The sequence below is a fragment of the Pelobates fuscus genome, chromosome 1, assembly GCF_036172605.1.
Source record: "Pelobates fuscus isolate aPelFus1 chromosome 1, aPelFus1.pri, whole genome shotgun sequence".
Classification (NCBI taxonomy): domain Eukaryota; kingdom Metazoa; phylum Chordata; class Amphibia; order Anura; family Pelobatidae; genus Pelobates; species Pelobates fuscus.
In genome coordinates, this window is record NC_086317.1 from 260923468 (window position 1) to 260941808 (window position 18341).

The 18341-nt window shown below is 37.8% G+C and overlaps 1 protein-coding gene across 2 annotated transcripts in view; it reads left to right on the forward strand.

Moving 5' to 3' along the window:
* Window positions 1–18341, forward strand: part of NHS (NHS actin remodeling regulator) — a 218579-nt gene that overhangs the window by 185221 nt on the left and 15017 nt on the right. For both annotated transcript variants that reach the window (XM_063456850.1, XM_063456858.1), the window contains exon 2: window positions 14739–14891. In XM_063456850.1, coding sequence (XP_063312920.1) covers window positions 14739–14891 — 153 coding nt within the window. The remainder of the gene's footprint in view (window positions 1–14738; window positions 14892–18341) is intronic.

The window sequence follows — 18341 nt, forward strand, 5'->3', positions numbered from 1 at the left end:
GTTGGCTTGACACCTGGCAGGACCCAGGTAGGACAGTAAACTGGTTTGCCACATTACATGGGAATGGCGACAGAGTACTCCTGGCATCATAAACATTACTGCAAGATGTAGTAGTTATGGTGCTTGGAGAATATCTTTAAAAAACGTTTTTTTGTTGTTTTTTACAGTATCTGATGTGGAAGAAATTTGAAGTAAGCCAGGTTGGAGATTTTTGTTTACCAACTCAGCTGCTTTGGTCTAAATTTTGCAAGTCACTTGTCAGCTCATTACTGCTCGCTCATTGCTGAATAAAGTTTATTAACTTAACACCAAATGTAGTGAAATCAAAGAAAACTTCCAGATTTAGATGAAATAACCAATCTGTAACTATACCTGACCAGATTTATTTTTCCAAATCACCTATTTTGCCTGAATAATAACACCCTAACGTGTACATAATTAATATTTTCTAAAATTATATATATATTTGTATAACTTCACACTACATTTAAACATCAAATTTGTAGGACATATACCATATGGATATTGATTGCACTATAAATATTTAGTAGTTTTGTCATGTAAAGCTAGCACTTCCAGTTATCTTGACAGTAGAGGAATGTTGTGAGTATAGGAGTGAGTTAACAGCCCTGAGTGATTGTCTGTTAAAGCCCTGGGATTATTGTTCCCTGCTCTGATTTGCCATTGTGCTGGACTGTGAAGATTAGAAGGACCAAATTCTTGGGCTGAACCATCTGGATGTGTGGCAGGGGTGTCACTAGGGATAGCAGATGTTTTGACAGAAACATACCATGCCTATTCCAGCAGGTAATTCCGTGTGACCCCTTTCGCAGTTCAAGCAGGCCAGCTTGTACACACTGTACACACTTAGCAGCACTCTCTGTGAGTCTGCCTGGGACTCAGTGCATTTTATGGATAAGAGAATCCAGTTGGCATTGGAATCTTTCATTAAAAAAAGCATAAATGGTAACTTCGGCATGGCCCTGGTGTGCTGTCTGCAGAGGAATGAAGGTACTTTTAACTTTATTACTCCAAGCATTGTGTTAGACTTGTGCAGAGACATTCCATTTCTGGGGTATAGGTGTCCACATCACTAAACTAAGCAATGCTACAGTTGACATGAAAGATTGCTGCATTCTGAATAGCAAACATTGGAACATTGTAACATTGGAATGTGCAGCCATCCATGCATATTGCTGGACACTGAGAAGTGGGAGAATGATGCAGGGATAGTGATGTGGATATCACAGCTGGCAGGTATTATATGCAGGCCTTATCATACTTGTGATAGATCATTAACTCATTTGCAACCAATGACGTGTCAAGACGGCCATAGCAGCAACCATGGTATCGAACTCGGGTCTTGAAGGGTTAATGATGAAGGGATACTATCATCATACTATACTAGGGCTGCTGTGTAGAGATATAATCTGTATTATCACATAGAAGCAGGGAGATAAATCAGGCCAGTGCTCATCAGAAAGAGTAGCAGACATATTGCTATGGCACAGCAATTCACTGAACTTGCAATGGAAAATCTGCTTCACGGGACGCACAGTAAGCCGCTGGTCCACCTATTGGTAACTACAAATCGTATCACACTCTGCCATGTTTGGGTGACCAAGCTGCAGAGCCGCAATCTGTCTATGCATGTTTTTATAATCCCAAGCAGGGAGAATCGGCCACAAATCGCCTTCAGTATCTTAGTAAATGGATATGTACTTAGTGTTAGATGTGTCGATTTGTTATAACTCTTTAAGGAACCGCTGTGGCATATGTTGTCAGAACTATTAGGTCCTAGTGAATGACATCAATTAAATCAGGTGCTGCATGTAAGGCAAGAGAAATGGAAAAACCTTCATAGTGTAATAACAATTGAAATACACACCGCAGGTACACAGCAAGTTACTGGATCACCTTCACTGATCTATCTTGGAACGTCCAGTGATCCAGTGACTGACAGCAGGTTACATAGTACAGATAACTAGACATACATGCACAGAACCACTGGTCTTAATTGCAAATAATGTTTGTTTTTTAAAGTGCTGTAAGATATGTTGGAGCTTCATTAATAAGGATATTAAAACTACTAATACTGATATTTATACACTATTATTTTATTCTAAGAGTCTCTTGTATCTTGCTCACAACTATACTGGGTGTATATATATTGTATCTTTTTATGGGAGGTATTTAATTATAATTGTTTGTGTGAACAGCATTCATTACAACAAATATATATGGAATGCATTCTTAAATCTATTTATAGTGCATCATGAAATTTGTGAGAACATTATCTGTTATCCTTGTCAGTGCTGTGTATCTGTACCCTCAATCTCCACAGCCACTGGTGATTTTGTTGTTTTAACTCCATGGTTGTCATGTTTGTCGAGGCCTGATGAAGATGATAATTTGTCATTGACACATTAGTGCTAAGAGGACTCAATGATGTGTCAGTCACACATCACCTTACACATTAAGATCTGCCTGTAAGCACAGGATTTTTGGCATTTGAAGATGCTGGTGATACAATAAAATCAGCATTAATCAGTTTATTTTTCCATCATTGTTTTAATGGGTATTTGGCTGTATATGCAGTGGGTCACAAGAAAACATCTTGAAGATTCAGGTCTAAATTACAGCCATTACATTTTATGGCACTTTTCTTTGTAGTCATTAAATCAAGTTAGAACATGTTGTTGTAGTAATAAAAATTACAATGACTTAGATGAGCTGGTTTTAATCTCTGCAGTTTAATAAGGAATGTGAAAAACTATTTAAGTCATGCTCAATCTATTCTTTAAACTTTCTTCTATATTTAAAAATGACACGTATTTGTGTGTGTGTGTCCGAATTTAGAAGTATTCACATTAGCATGTGGCAAATTCTGTGGTAACAGTGGCTGGCATACCCTGTGGAAGTGGGCATAATTTGACTGCAGTAGCTGTGATAAAAGCAATTGCATTTAACTGCTTGGGGAAACATTTGGTAACCCCAAAATCAGAAATCCAGATACACAGGATGACCGAAAGGGTTCCTAATTTATGAGTCTTAATTTCATTACCCTGCTTCATAATATCTCAGAAAAATAAAGCAGTGTTAAAATTAATTACTACCAGTTACCACTGGATTTATGATGACTTATATTATTATGAAGGACCACCAGTCATAGACAGTGATAGTTGTATAGATCAGAAGAGATCCCCAAGTCATTCAATTATCTTATAGCCATAGAGAACCTGAGCAACTATACCCTTACTATGTGGAAAATGGAGAGAGAGAGAGAGAGAAAGAGTGAGTGTGTGTGTGTGTGTGTGTTACCATGGACCCATTTCAAAAGAGTTCACTTGTTTGTGTGGAATTAGAATTTGTTTGATAAATGTGTTATTTGTCTTATCTGATTTTGCCTGAAGTCCTGCTTTTAGTACCTTTCAGAAGCAGATTTGACAAAGTCATGCAAACAGAATTAATTGACTGTTTAGTGTATGCCCCTAGGTGTTTAGCCTTAAGAGATGCACCAATCACATTCCAGAAATAAAAATCAAATGAAATGTTAAGTTTGAATCTTTCTGTTAGATAGAAAGCAACACGATTATTGGGAAAATGGAATGTGAACCAAAAGAGAAATGTTTAATAACAGTTTAATGACTAGCGGTAATATGGTATCTTATGAGTGTGGTCACTCGTGGGTGCAGGTACAATATCATTTTTAAGACTGTAAGTTAAAAAGCACTAACTTCAAAAGCCAGGTAAATTGTGGAGTTTCCATGCTAAGCTCACTTATCAGTCCAGAAAAAAAAGGAATAAAAGCCTTTCACAATCCTTGTTAATGATGTCTAGAGAGGTTCATAGTTCAGCATGAATGAAGGCCTCTATCAGCTCTGTTTATTTCATATAGGTCAGGGATAGCTTTAGCTGTTGACACATTTTCATCAATGGCTAATTGAATGTGTTAGTATTAGACAGGTGCCAGGGAGTTCACTGCAGACAGATAAGGAGGATTCTTACAAGGAAAGTGCCCCAGGCCGACTATTGCCCCTGGAACATTCATTCCTGCAGGGTATATCTATCATCAGGTGCCCTGTCAGAGGCATACACTAATAAGAAGAGTTTTATAGAGATATCAGTAATAGAAAAGTGAAGATCTAAAAATGGAGCAATCACCAGGGGAACTTGTGGAATATTCCTGCATATTTAATTGGTAACTATGGTGATTGCTGCACATTCTAGAACTGCCCTACTTTTCTATTACAGATATTTCTATAAATCCAATCCCCTAATTATTAGATGGAGTCAGCAGCCTTATATGTCTTACACAACAAACGTAATAAACGTTCAATTTCTGAGTGTTAATTATTTTCAGCCATGACATATCGCATGTAGAGCAATAATTCAGTGTTTCAATGTATTTAAATAACATGATGACTAGAGTCACCTGAACAACTTTAGCTTAATGAAGCAGTTTTGGTGTATAGAACATGCCCTGCAGCCTCACTGCTCAATCCTCTGCCATTTAGGAGTTAAATCCCTTTGTTTATTAACCCTAGTCACACCTCCCTGCATGTGACTTGCACAGCCTTCCATAAACACTTCCTGTAAAGAGAGCCCTATTTAAGCTTTCTTTATTGCAAGTTCTGTTTAATTAAGATTTTCTTATCCCCTGCTATGTTAATAGCTTGCTAGACCCTGCAAGAGCCTCCTGTATGTGATTAAAGTTAAATTTAGAGATTGAGATACAATTATTTAAGGTAAATTACATCTGTTTGAAAGTGAAACCAGTTTTTGTTTTCATGCAGGCTCTGTCAATCATAGCCAGGGGAGGTGTGGCTAAGGCTGCATAAACATAAACAAAGTGATTTAACTCCAAAATGACAGTGAATTGAGCAGTGAAATTGCAAGGGAATGATCTATACACTAAAACTGCTTTATTTAGCTAAAGTAATTTAGGTGACTATAGTGTTCCTTTAAATGCTCTGCAGTAGGTGCTCAAAAACCTACACCGCTTTGCGTAGTGCATATAATGATGTGCTTCTACTGTACTCTCTGGTGTCCTCCGTTAGTAAAGAAAAAAATTCCGGAAAAAGCAATAAAAAGTAGCCACGTCCAAATTCTAGACAAAATCATTTGACCGCAAGACTTTGTTAAAATCAATGATAATTCTTCTTAAATCAGAGCCACACCTTGCAAACACACAGAACATGTGCAGACATTCAGCAATCTACGTGCTTGCTGAGCATTGTGGGAAATGTCATTCAGAAATATCTTGGGTGCTAACGTGAGCCATACTGACCATGTATTACAGCTCTGAATTGTTTAAATGTAATCTAATCTAAGATAACAAGCACTGTAGCAGAGTGAATGCTTTAAACTGGTGTTAATCTAAGCGAAAAGGGTGTAAAGTGTTAAACATTAAATATATATATATATATATTTCAGTACAAATTAAAGATAAAGGTCTGAGGTGTATTGCATTACAGTCTGGCCTTTACGATACCCAGGTTCATGGGATCCAAAATGAAAAAGATTATTATTTCAAAGAGTTTGAAATGAGCCAGCAGTGGTATTTCTGTGCTGTGTAGTTTTGTAGCCAGACCGTATGACGACAGGGCTGAGATTACCAGCTCCAGACCAATATGACAACTGGAAATATAAACCACATTTTACATCAAGAAAAATGGAAAGCATAAATTGCCTCGCTCCTACAAACTGCACCCCTGGCAGCCTGCAGCTGGTCTGACTGTCTGGATAGTCAAATCACTGGCAAACAGGACACGATTAAACACAGTATGGACATTCCTTAGGTTCAGTTCTGGCCTTAGATGGAAATAAAAGATGCAATTTGCAATCTGCTCAGAAGCTGTCCGGAAAAAAAAAAATTCTGATTGTATATTCAGCTATTCAGATCACAGCAAAACAATAAATCTCATGTGTGATATACTTTGTGATAGGCTTTATTTATATCCACATATAGATTACCGTATAGCACCATATTGATATTTCCTATCAGGTTATTGCTGGGTGCTCTTTCTTTGTAAGCACATTTAAAGTGAAATAATCACTTTAAGAACATATAGTGGGTATATGTCATAATGCTAAATCTGTTTCGCACCTAGATGTTCAATCAGAGGCTCGATCAATGGAACCCCTCTGTTTATCTTAATAACTGTACTTTGGGTGAAGGGTACCTTGGACTTGCAGTCATAGTATATGAACTGCAAAATGGTAGATGAGGTTGCAAGTCCATCTAATTAATCTGTTGTACAATACTGCTCTGCACTGTTCTGGAAGTGCTGCTTTCCCATTATCTGTCATGTACAGTTCAACCGGCAATATGTTTTGTGTCAGATACAGAATCCAGAATCCTGTTATTGGGGAATCCCTTTCTTGGAATTACAAAATTATTTTAGCTTGATTCATTTTGAGTGTATATCCCAGCCAATTCTCTACTTCATGTCAAGCTTTTCTCTTTTCGTTCCCCAGTCTGTGCTAAATATCTAGTACCCTGACCTTCAGAAGATGTAAAATCAAGATGGTCAAACTGGCCCTTTTGGTGCAAATCAAATTTAATACAGATGCCTAAAAATAACTAGATGATTGTTAAATAATATGTGACTAAAGCCAAGTTTAAACAGAAGCTTCCATATTGAAGACTATAGTGCGTTTCATAAATAATTTACAAGTATGGCGGTTTTCAACTAAATTATGCTTAGGCATTGAGGAAACCTAGAACTGCTCAATCTTCTGAAATCACTAGGACCCATTAAAGATTTTAGAATTACTTGAGAGTAGTAGCCCTTACCTCAATGTATTTATCAAGCAGATCCTGACGGGGAATCGATCTCCCAAGACAATTCACTGCAGTTGAACTATAATAGCACAAAATATTGATTTCCCAGGCTGACGTGGGGAGGAGGTGTACTATAAAAAGCTGCATCTGGCGTGGACCATCGCTGCATCAGCCTTGGTCCAATGTCGTGATGTTTAGCATCATAGGTGCTTGGGGGACCCTAACCACCCAGAGATAACATTTGCTGCTATTGCTGCCAGCGGGCAAATGGTCAAAAAAAGATTTATCAACAGCTTTTATCTGTCGAATTTGATAGGCCCAGTTAATGGGCACTATATGCTGGCTTAATGGATATGAATCGTCAAAGTCTATATTTTTTTATGCTCCAACATTCAACTGCTGTAATTAAATAAATCCAATCCATTAAATGACTTATCAGGAACAGAAAAACTACCAAAACATATGACCTGCTTATATGTAATTGAGGCCTAAAGTGCCATTTAGTTTTAGAATATTCTCATAAGTAGATTGTGCATTGAATATTTCTCAAACAATGGGTGTGTTAATCATGTGTTGTGTCCCTGCTGTGACCATTCTCTATATTAACTGCAGAATTAGACATTTGCACCACATGGAACAGTAACAGACAGTAGGTAAGAGAAAGCAAAGCTCTTGCTTGAAGATGTTTTTGTGCAATTTTACAGTGAGGAAGGACCATGAATATTAAAATTAAAATGTTCCTCTTGAAATCTTGGGAGGTATGTTTTAGAGCATGGCTAGGCAAATGGTACATCCCAAGATGTTGTAGAACGGAAACTTCTATGACGCTTTGCCATTCTAAAAGCGGGCAAAGCATCACAGTAGTTGGAGTTCTACAACATCTGGGTGGCTACCTTTTGTCCAACCCTGCTCTAAAAAATACCTCCCAAGATTTCAAGAGGAACACTTTCATTTTAATGGTGTGATTTGGACATAGGTGGGCAGAGAAGGGAGCAGACTGCCCACACATAAAGAGGGTGCCCAATACCTCATCAAGGCAGACTATGCATGGTGCCAAATCCCCTCCTGCATTTTGGAATCTGCCAGCAACAAGTCCTCGGTATCTACTTTTGGAGAGACAGTACACCAAAATGTGGGACTGTCCCAGCAAATTCAGTATTGTTGGCACGTAGGAACTGTCTCTCCTAGATAGGATCACTTGTGAGGTATGCTCAAAGTATAGAAGCCCTAACCCTAGCTCCAACACAAACACATTAACCCTTAAAAAACAAACAGATACTATAACAGTGAAGCATGTATTATAGGAAAATAATATTATCTAAATATATTTATCTCATATCTGGAGATATTCATAAATTAAACAGCCTTTGAGCTTTTGGTTTGTTACGATGTTTGCAGAACTCAATGGACTCAACAATATTATTTTATTCAGTGGTATGTATCCTTTTCCAATCCTTGAGGTTGAAATAATGCCAGTGAAGCATCGTATCTATACACAGATTAGTATGTGATTTTTGTACTTTCTGTGGTTTGTTTGATCAACCTTCATTCCAAAAATACACATTTTTGACAGGAAATTAAAGTTTTATCTTTTCAATTAAAACTGTAATTATAGTTTGATTAAGATCAGGCTATTCAGTGAGAATAATATGTGAAATGGTTGCTGGGATACAGATAGCTATAGGTTATTGGGATGTGTTTGCGGGCTGAATACTAATAGGTCAAGTTTGTTTATCAGGGCTGTTCCAGTGCTTTCTGATAACACGTGCAATCAAATGCTTGTTTTATTGCTGTTTTTCTGGCAAACAATTAAAGACTTAAGCTCTGTTTTCATGAATGAAGTAGTGACAGCACTGAACAAGAACTGCCGAGATATATGTGCCCTACAGTATAATGCCATGGTAAGGCCTGGACAAAAAACCTTTATCAGGTTATTGCACACAGGCCTTGATTCATTACTCAAACCTCCCAACAGTAAAAAAAAAAACAGTCACACAATGCTTTTTGGCATGGTTCCCTAATTGCATTCCTTAGTGAGACAGGATTCCACAAATATTGATAATATTTCTGCATTAAATTTCAGTTGTATGTTTTTGGCATTTTGATCGATAAGTTCATTATCGTATATCCAAACTTAAGGAGATTTGGTGTAGTAGGAAACCTAAACTATGATCTGGCCTAGGAAACATGTACCGGCTCTCGGTTGTAATGAGGATGAGTAATACAGATGTTTAATTATTATTTTTTTTTATAGTATAATGGGTGAGCATCATAGATTTCATGATGTAACATCCGTATAATAACTGAATTGTAACTTGCTCACATCAAAAGCCAACAGTTATTTTGTTGTGTTTAACTCAGCAGTGTCTTTTCTTGGCAATCACGTGTCATTACGTGTATTAATCATCTCACTTTCACCAATATATTCATCTATTGCTATCACCAGACACCACCAAAATGCTGGCCTACGCATATAATTCCATTAGTGTGATAACTATAAATAATTCCTTAAATCTCACAAGAGCCACATAATAAATGTAAGGCATTCATACCATTCTGAGATTTCTCGTGGTGTTCTGCCTATAAGGACACCAGAGCAAAAATCACTTTCTGGGGGCTACACTAAGCTATTCCTGGGCATATGTACTCATATGTAAGTGTTTTGGCAGCCATTGGCCTCATAGTGAGCATTCAGGCCAGGGTGACACATCCTTTACAGATATGCAGTGTACCAGCCTCATAAATTCTATCACTTGCATCCTTCCCCTCTGGCTCCAGCTTCTTCTCATCCTTGCAGCACGTTTGCCAATAAAAGACTGAATTAACAGCCTATGCCCTAATGCAATATAAATCAAACATACCGACATGTTTTTCCTTTGCAATGTGAAAAAGGATGCATTGCTAATTTTTGTTTTACATGCTGCAACATTATACAGTACATCGTGTGTCCAACATATGCCATGTTTATTTTCTATTTTATCGAGCCTCTTAGTGCATGTGTTCCTCAGTGTAGAGAACAATGTTTTTGAACATGCTAAGCTGCCTGCTCTGGTGAATTTGCTGCAGCTTGCTGTGCAATGGATCATGATTGAAGCAGAGCAGTATGGCTGTGAATACATTATTGAGTGCCTCCGAGTTCCTACAAATATATAGGCATGGCGTACTCTTTGGTGCTCGCTGTCAGAGTGCATTACAAAACCCAGGGTAGTGTTGGAGTTAGGGCTGTTCAGAGCTTAAGGGAAAAAGAAGAAATTTAACCCCTTAAGGACACATGACATGTGTGACATGTCGTGATTCCCTTTAATTCCAGAAGTTTGGTCCTTAAGGGGTTAAAGAACTTGACACTGCTCTTTGTATGTTTGTTCATATCCAGGGGGTGAGGATGCTTTCTCCCAGTAACAGAATGTGTTTAAGGACAGTGAACACATTACTTCCCTCTGCTGCTTGTTGATCATACACACTTTGGAAAACACGGTCGCACAAACTCAATAATAAAATTCTTCTAAGCTCACCATTAGAGTCCTCACTCCAATGTCTATTTCAAGGGGAGAACATGTACTGGATGATGTTTCAAATAACCACACAAACGTATTTGTGGACGCAGTTAGAGGGCTAGACAGCTGTAGTTAATAAATTAAGAAAATAATTGGTAAAAGTATCGGACTGTAGTTCTAAAAGGTCATTGATAGTCTATACTCTTTATTTAAGTGAGATCCGTTGTTGTATAGTGGGCTCTGTATGAAGTCACATATTACAGACCTCCCTGAAGTCCACTTACCTGGCAGTTACTGTTCTGAGGATGCTTCTCAATGTACACTCCAGTTATTCCAGGTTTTGTTACGGAGGCTTTACATGGATCTGCTAATGTAACATGACGATAAATAGTTGTATTTTCATAGAATGTCCGGTGTAACTTTATTTGAACAATAGTCTGACAGTTACAAGTGAGCAGATATGGTTCCACTCTCCTTTAACTCATGTTGGAATCTGACTTGCTTACATTTAGCACCTTATAATGTATTGGTATCATTTTGCCATTAGCAATCATTAGTCAATGGCCAATCTAAATCTCCATAGTGTCCCTTGCAGAGGAAGGTGAAATTCCCTTTTTATTGGAGTTCTTAGGTTTGTTGAGGTTTGTTGTTTCTATGTAATTAGCCTACTTCTTTATTGTGATCCAAAACTACTACAACAAACCGAGTCTTACCAATACCTTCAAAATGCATAACGCTGGGCTTTTCTATTCTGTCTCACCTCTTCAAGACATCTCTTACAAGACTGATGTTATCATAGGTTGTAGAATGGAGCCTTCCGTGGAGGTCATGAAAGAGTACCAACATGAGGGCTCCTGTTCTATGCAATGTGTAGTATTTTGAAAAGGTTTAACCTAGCCCTAGGTAAGATTTGCGAGATAACAAAACATCCACTGTCCCTTTGTGACCTTACCACTTTTACATTACAATACAATGAATTCTGCATATCAAATCTGGTAAATACACAGACAAGATGTGTGCTTTTCAGCTAATAAGAAATGACAATTGTGAATTGTTAAAATAAATAATATAAAAAATAATACAAGTCTACCAGACAGCTGTAGGGGAATCCCGGAAAAGACAGCAAAATAAATAGAGCAGAAAGTCTTCTTGCTTGCCCTTTGTATAGTTATTATTAGAACAAGCACGCTTGGATGGTCTAAGAGCTCATACTATCTTCAAGCATTTTAATGCAGAGAGAGAACATCATGGCTATTAGGAAGACCAGCGTCTTGCGCAAACCAAAACCATAATCCATAAGGAAATAGCTTGACTTTTACACTTTTACTTTATGTTGCTGATCAGGTTTTTAACAGATTTTTGCCTATTCATTATAAAAATGTATATTTAGAATCTCAACCATCTAGTGTGAGAACAGCTTTAAAATATTTATTGTTTTTGGATTCTTAACAGTGCTCTCTGTGACGTCGGTGGCAATTTCAGCATGACATAAAACATAGTAGAAGGAAAAAAAACGAGCATGAATGTAATCAGGAACTTCTATTTTTTTATTGGCTTCTTAGTTGGCTTTGCACTAAATTTCCAGATTTTTTTGAATTTTAGGCTAATATCACTAGATGGAGAACAAAGGTTGGAGCCCCCAGCTTTAGATTATATGTAGGAAAGGTAGCATAGGCCATGGGTGAGCTGGAGATCTATAGCTCTGATTACGGTTCCATGTCTCCTAGAATGGTCACTCTCTTGGCAGTGTCTCCAACAATTCTCCTGCAACCTCTACGCTGACGCCCTCCATCAAGGCAGGAGATGGGAGTACTTGATACAATGCAGGTCTGACACTAGGGTAATAGGGCAGTGTTAATAACAGAGGTCAGCCACACACCAAGCGCCATGATTCAACATGTCCCATGAAAAGTAATTTTCTTTAAATAAATTGTACATTTTGGACTAGGATCATAATTGAGTGAAAGTAGATTGTTCTCAGTTTGCAAGAGCAAACATAATCTATTGTACATAAGAAGACAAACACAGAGAAAGGCCATTCTCTACACGATTCTCGACAGGTGGGGTGTGTAATTGTGAAATAAGGCATTAACGTTCAGTAATCCCTCCCCTTAGGGTCTAATGAAGCATGAGATGAAGGCAAGCCAGACCCCATTAGACATTGTCTGACATTGTTGTGATGAGGGAAATCCGGATCATTTACAATTGAGCAAAGAGGAATGTTGTTTTGGTGCATGTACTTGTACAAGCTGATTACACAGACACACACATGCACACACACGCCCAAAAACCTGTAAAGAAATATATATATATTTTTTAAAGATTTTTCTAAATACTATATCAGCTTGTCATATAACAATCTATCTGGAAGGCAAGACTTGTAATAAACGGATACATTTTTTTTCTCTTCTCTCTGTTGGTTTTGGTAATTGCATTTTACCCAGGTGCAGACAGACATTACATTTAATAAATTGACCGTGTGATTTCTTCACATGGTAAATAACCTGGTCCATAAAACCTAAAAATCTTGTTTGGTCCCTCCCAAATATGACCTTTATTTCCTAATTAATATTTGTCCCTTGTGTGTATAGGCCATAGTGTCACTAAATTAGTCAGACATGGATTAAAAAAAAAAAATGTAATCTGAAAATGCACTGTACACTGTAAATGGAAGTTTAACTGTAGGTTGTTATTTGTGGGGGTGGGGGGGGGGGGTGCACAACAGAGTTAATTTTATAACATGACAGGAGGCTTCATATATTCGCCTCCTGTCATTAATAAAATTAAGATTATAGTTACACTAAAGCTAGTATAATCTACAATTATCTTTGCCATGTATCATTTATTGTAAAAGTAACTTTTGTCAGTAGTAGCTTGTCTACAGAATGCATTTACGTATTTAGCCCAGCTTATAAAACACGCAATATTTATGTATATGTTTGTTTGCAGTGCAAAGTCAATATAGGAGAAACAAAAGCCACACAATACATGTCTGGAGGAAAGAAAGCATTTGTGGACTCTGCAAATAAGCTTTAAAAATGTGGGCCCATGGATTGGGAGTGTCAAGTAGACAAAACGTCACGTCAAATAGATTCAACAATACCGTAAAACATCACTGAGACTCAAAACCAGTGGCTGCAACATCACACAATTAGTTTTTTGTACAGTACCTGTATTATCCAAAAACAAAACAGATTATGATATATAATCTAAATAAAAAATAATAATCTTATTACATATTTGTGAAGCAAGCATCTCCTTTCCAGATTTGTTAATGCTGTGCCTTGAGTAAAGGCAAGTAACGTATCTGTAAATAGATAACTAAATACTTAAAAAGGTAGACAGACAGACAGACGTGCTGTTTTTGCATGTTAGCAAATGCCAGTATCCAGTCTCCCAGAAAGCCCCATAATCTTGGCAACATCCCAGAGTAAGTAGTCAAACTATTTAAAAAGTTTACAGGAATTCTGAGGGACAACTGCTGCGGCCTGCCCTGCAGTCAGACCGGCCATGCGTGGCTGCACTGATTGGTTAAGAGTACGCAGCTGATGCTTTCAGCCAATGAGCTAGTCTTACATGTTAGAGGTTATCTTAGTAAAGCTAACAGAGGCTCCTTGCAGGAACGTCTGACAGCAGGGTAGGTGGAAGGACCACATGTAAGTTGTCAAACCATTCTTATCCAGTTTGACTCATTAATCTAGGAGGTCATTCCTGGCACCATAACCACTACAGCATGTTGTAGTGTCTATAGTGCTAGTGGTGTTTGTTTATTAGTGTTCACAAATACGCAGAGGATCACTAATCATTGACTTGACATATTATTGATAGAGGGCCACTTCTAACAGCACTTGTAGGGTATTTTCACAGGAATACACACGTAAATATAGTATGTGGAATAAAGTTAAAAGTTCAATCACGTTGCAAAACAGGTCCATTATTTGCAGGGTTATTCAAACTGACTTAATAGTCAATGTGGCCTTCTATATTTCTGCTATAGTGTGCACTGAATTCTATCACAGATACTGGAGGAAGGACTCTGAGGCTCCATAAATGGGTTTAATGCAATCTCTAGTGTCAAACACACCGAGCAGATAGCAGAACCTCGCAAACCATCCATCACATGTGATATATGAGACAGTTTTACAGGTTCCAGTACAGTGCTTTAGTTTGCATTTATGCTTAGCATCACACAAACCAAATGTAGATGTTTGGGATAAAAAATTCATTTGTAGCCAAAAATAGCAGGATTGTATTTTAAAGTATTTCATATATTAAAGTATATTAAGTATTTTAAATGTAATGCAATGCATATGTTGGGTAAAATTGCAAAATGCAGGGTAAGGCTTTGAAGTATCCATTTGAAGAATGGTGTGGCATTGCAATAGCAGATAACATAGAAGCTTTGTACACAAGCAGTGAGAATACTGAACATTTCTTGTCTTCTCTTCTCTAAACAGCTGTCTCAAACTTGGACGCAGAAAGCAAGCTAAATGTGTATTACAAGACGTCCTGGCACCAGCAGAGGAATATTTTTCTGCCCTCCACAAGACCTGCGTGTGTGGAAGAGCTGCATCGTCATGCCAAACAAAATCTGCGAGCGCTGCGGAGGGGTAAGATGATTTCCTCCTTCTCTTTGTACAAATATTTGGGCATTTACTAAGTGGTTAACTCGCCAAGCAGCAAGTTCGCAGCTAACCTGCAGGAATTAGAAACCTTCAAATTGTTTAAAGGGACACTATAGTCACCAGAACAACTACAGCTTATTGAATTTGTTCTGGTGAGTAGAATCATTACCTTCAGGCTTTTTGCTCTTTTAAGAGAAAATGCAGTGTTACATTACAGCCTAGTTATAACTTCACTGGCCACTCCTCAGATGGCTGTTAGAGATCCTTCCTGGGTCATGGCTGCCTAAAATGCAACCAAACATTCAGTATTTCCTCCCTCTGCATGCAGACACTGAGCTTTCCTCACAGAGATTCATTGATTCAATTCATCTCTACGAGGAGATGCTGATTGGCCAGGGCTGTGTTTGAATCATGCTGGCTCTGCCCCTGATCTGCCTCTTTGTCAGTCTCAGACAATCCTATGGGGAAGCACTGTGATTGGATCAGGCTACCACTTCTGATGATGTCAGCAGACTGCTTGTTTTTCTGAGACAAACAGCATGCAGAGTTACAGCTTCAGACTTGAATACAGTAAGATTTTGCTATATTTATGGAGGCATGAGGGGCCCAGGGGGGCTAGATGGTGGTTTTAACACTATAGGGTCAGGAATACATGTTTGTGTTCCTGACCCTATAGTGATCCTTTAAGGTTTGTCATCAGAAGCAGGGGTGTCAGATGACAAGAGCTTGACCCAAAAATGGGTTCTGAAAATTCCAGGGTCTGATTTGTGGACAAATTGATTCTTATCCACAAGCCCCTGTGAGAAATGACACCTTAAATTACATCATTTATGAGAGTGCCACTTTACAGTAATATATTTGGAGTTAATTAAACAGCACAATGTGGGTGTATCGCTGTGAGTTCAGGGTTTTAATGCAGTGGTGTAGGTTTAATGTTGCAGGTTTGGGGTGAAATTGGTCCAAATTAATACAGTATAGTATGGGCTTATTACAGCAGATGTGTAATTTATAAATATAGGTTTATATAATACTCTGAATGTGTTCAAACATTAGAAGATAATTTAGAACATATTAGAGTTTCATGTTTGAACATAGAGTTTTGAGAAGGGGTTAGGTTGATATATGTTGGAAAGGGCCGTACATTTTTTTGGTTCAAGTCCCTAGTTTGTGACTTAGCAACTCACCTGGCTGTACATAGAAATGGCTCTGCTACAGCCCCCTCTGCTGTTTGACTGAATAAACCACTTACAAGGATGTCTATATGGTAGGAGTTGGTGTGGACCCTTAGTGGATGCTAAAATAATTAAATACAAATATAAATAATTTCATACAAAACTCACACAAGAAAAAAAAAACAGCTTTATTGTTATCTTTCTCTCAAAAACAAACCTATAGTTGTACACTGATCTAATCGGGCCCTTGCTGACACATGCCCACCGGGAAGACCTACGGTAAGTGCATGGGGTCTCACCGATGGGGCCCCTTAGTGTTCGGCCCATTTTTTGCCGGCCGCTCAAAATCCTTTGCTGTATGTTGTGCAGGTCTGCTATTGATTTACATATCACCAATAAATATGCAATGAAGTGGTTATTTGTACAGGTATAATCTCGATGCCACATAGTACGTTCCATTAAAGATCTACGTGTTGCCTCTCTAGACAAGGAAATTAGCTGGTATTGTACATAGCACAAAAAAGCTATAATTAGTTCCTTTTTGGCCTTCAGTGGTAATTATATGCAAAGACTGTGGATGCCTTGCTATATTGCTGCTGTAAACATGTTATATAGCAATGGTTGTTTCCTTTTTGTGTGATGCCTCTGAAGCTGCGCTGTAAGATCATCCTGCTGTGCGCTCCTGTCTATCATACAGCTTTTAATGAAGCCTGGGAAGAATAGAATCCTCTAAAAAAAAGGTCATAGAGAGTTTACAGATGATAGATGGAAATGGAAACTAAAACACATGACTTAACCCCTTACACGCCAACGACGATTTATGTTATCATTGCAATCAGGTCTTTAACATGAGTCCGTGATGACAGATAATATAATTAGTTGTTTTAGGAAGGACAGCAATTAGAATTAAATGCAACTGAGACTAAATTAAATCCTGTATCACACTACAAAACATACCAATTTAAATGATACGGATAGATAGGTGGGTGGGTAGGTAGTGGATTTAAGGCTATTTACATTTATCCTTTCTTAACCCTGTCCTTAGGGTACACCATTGGTTCAGTTTTTGTCAGAGTCCTATCCTCTTCAACCTATTGTTCCCGTAAGTTTTCTTGTAATTGTCCTATTTATACTTAAATCCCCCTCTCATAATATTGTAAAGCGCTGCAGAATCTGTTGGCGCTATATAAATCGCAATATTAATAATAATAATTTGGAGCAATATTGTCTAAATCCTGCACAGTTGTTCCTTAGGGACTGGTTTGGAAACCACTGATCTGATGTGTTGTATAAAAATGAGCAAGTGGATAAAATATGGCTGCCTTAACCTCTGTTTTGTTCATGAAAAATGTAGTAGAGTGAACACTATCCAGGAGCCAGTACATGAGAGAGTCGTTACAGTGAAAGCAATAATAACCATTTCTCACACTAAAGCTATAGTTGTATGTATCTGTATATTGTGTGGTCGTGACTGCTTGTTATATTTGCTCATTGCTATCCATTTACAGTACACTGGATACTACCATAGTAGGGAGGCTTTGCTTATTCCCTCCCTGACCTACATTACTCATGTAGCTTTAGCCGCCCTTGTCATCTGCTGCTGTCTGACACAGGACTTGGCAATCTGTAACCACATCTGTAATCCACAGCATGTGGATCAGTTAATAGCGTACAAGACCCTGTCAATCAACTAGATTTCTCCTGACTTGTGATACATTATTCTGAAGCTAATGATGGTTAAAACAGAATAGAAAATATTGAAAGTAAACAAATGTATTAACGGTACAAAAGCTCAAGATATCGTTCTATTTTTTTCATCCTTGGAAGAAATAAAACCGCAAAACAAACCAAATAATGAAATAAATTAACTTGATTAAAAAAAAATAAAGCCCATATGGTTTTTGATATTTAACTCACCACTTATATTGTAAACTGGTTAACATATACATTTTCTAAATGTTCTGTGTTCCATCATTTGACCATTTAAACTCTGAAGTCACCAGTGCCGTCTGCAATGAAGGTGTTGGTGAATGCATTATAAGAATGCCATTGCTACTCCAATCAAGCAGCTATTTAATGTCCTTTCCGGCAAAAGTAACATATGGTAGATATTTAAAGGCAAATTAAAGGCCTTCTAAATGTAATCCACAGCAGAGTAACACTTTAAATTTGAAAATACACAATTCATAGAAATTCAAAGATGGAATTCTACTGACATCTAGTGGACGAAAAGCAAACATCCCTTGGAATAAAGAATAAAAAT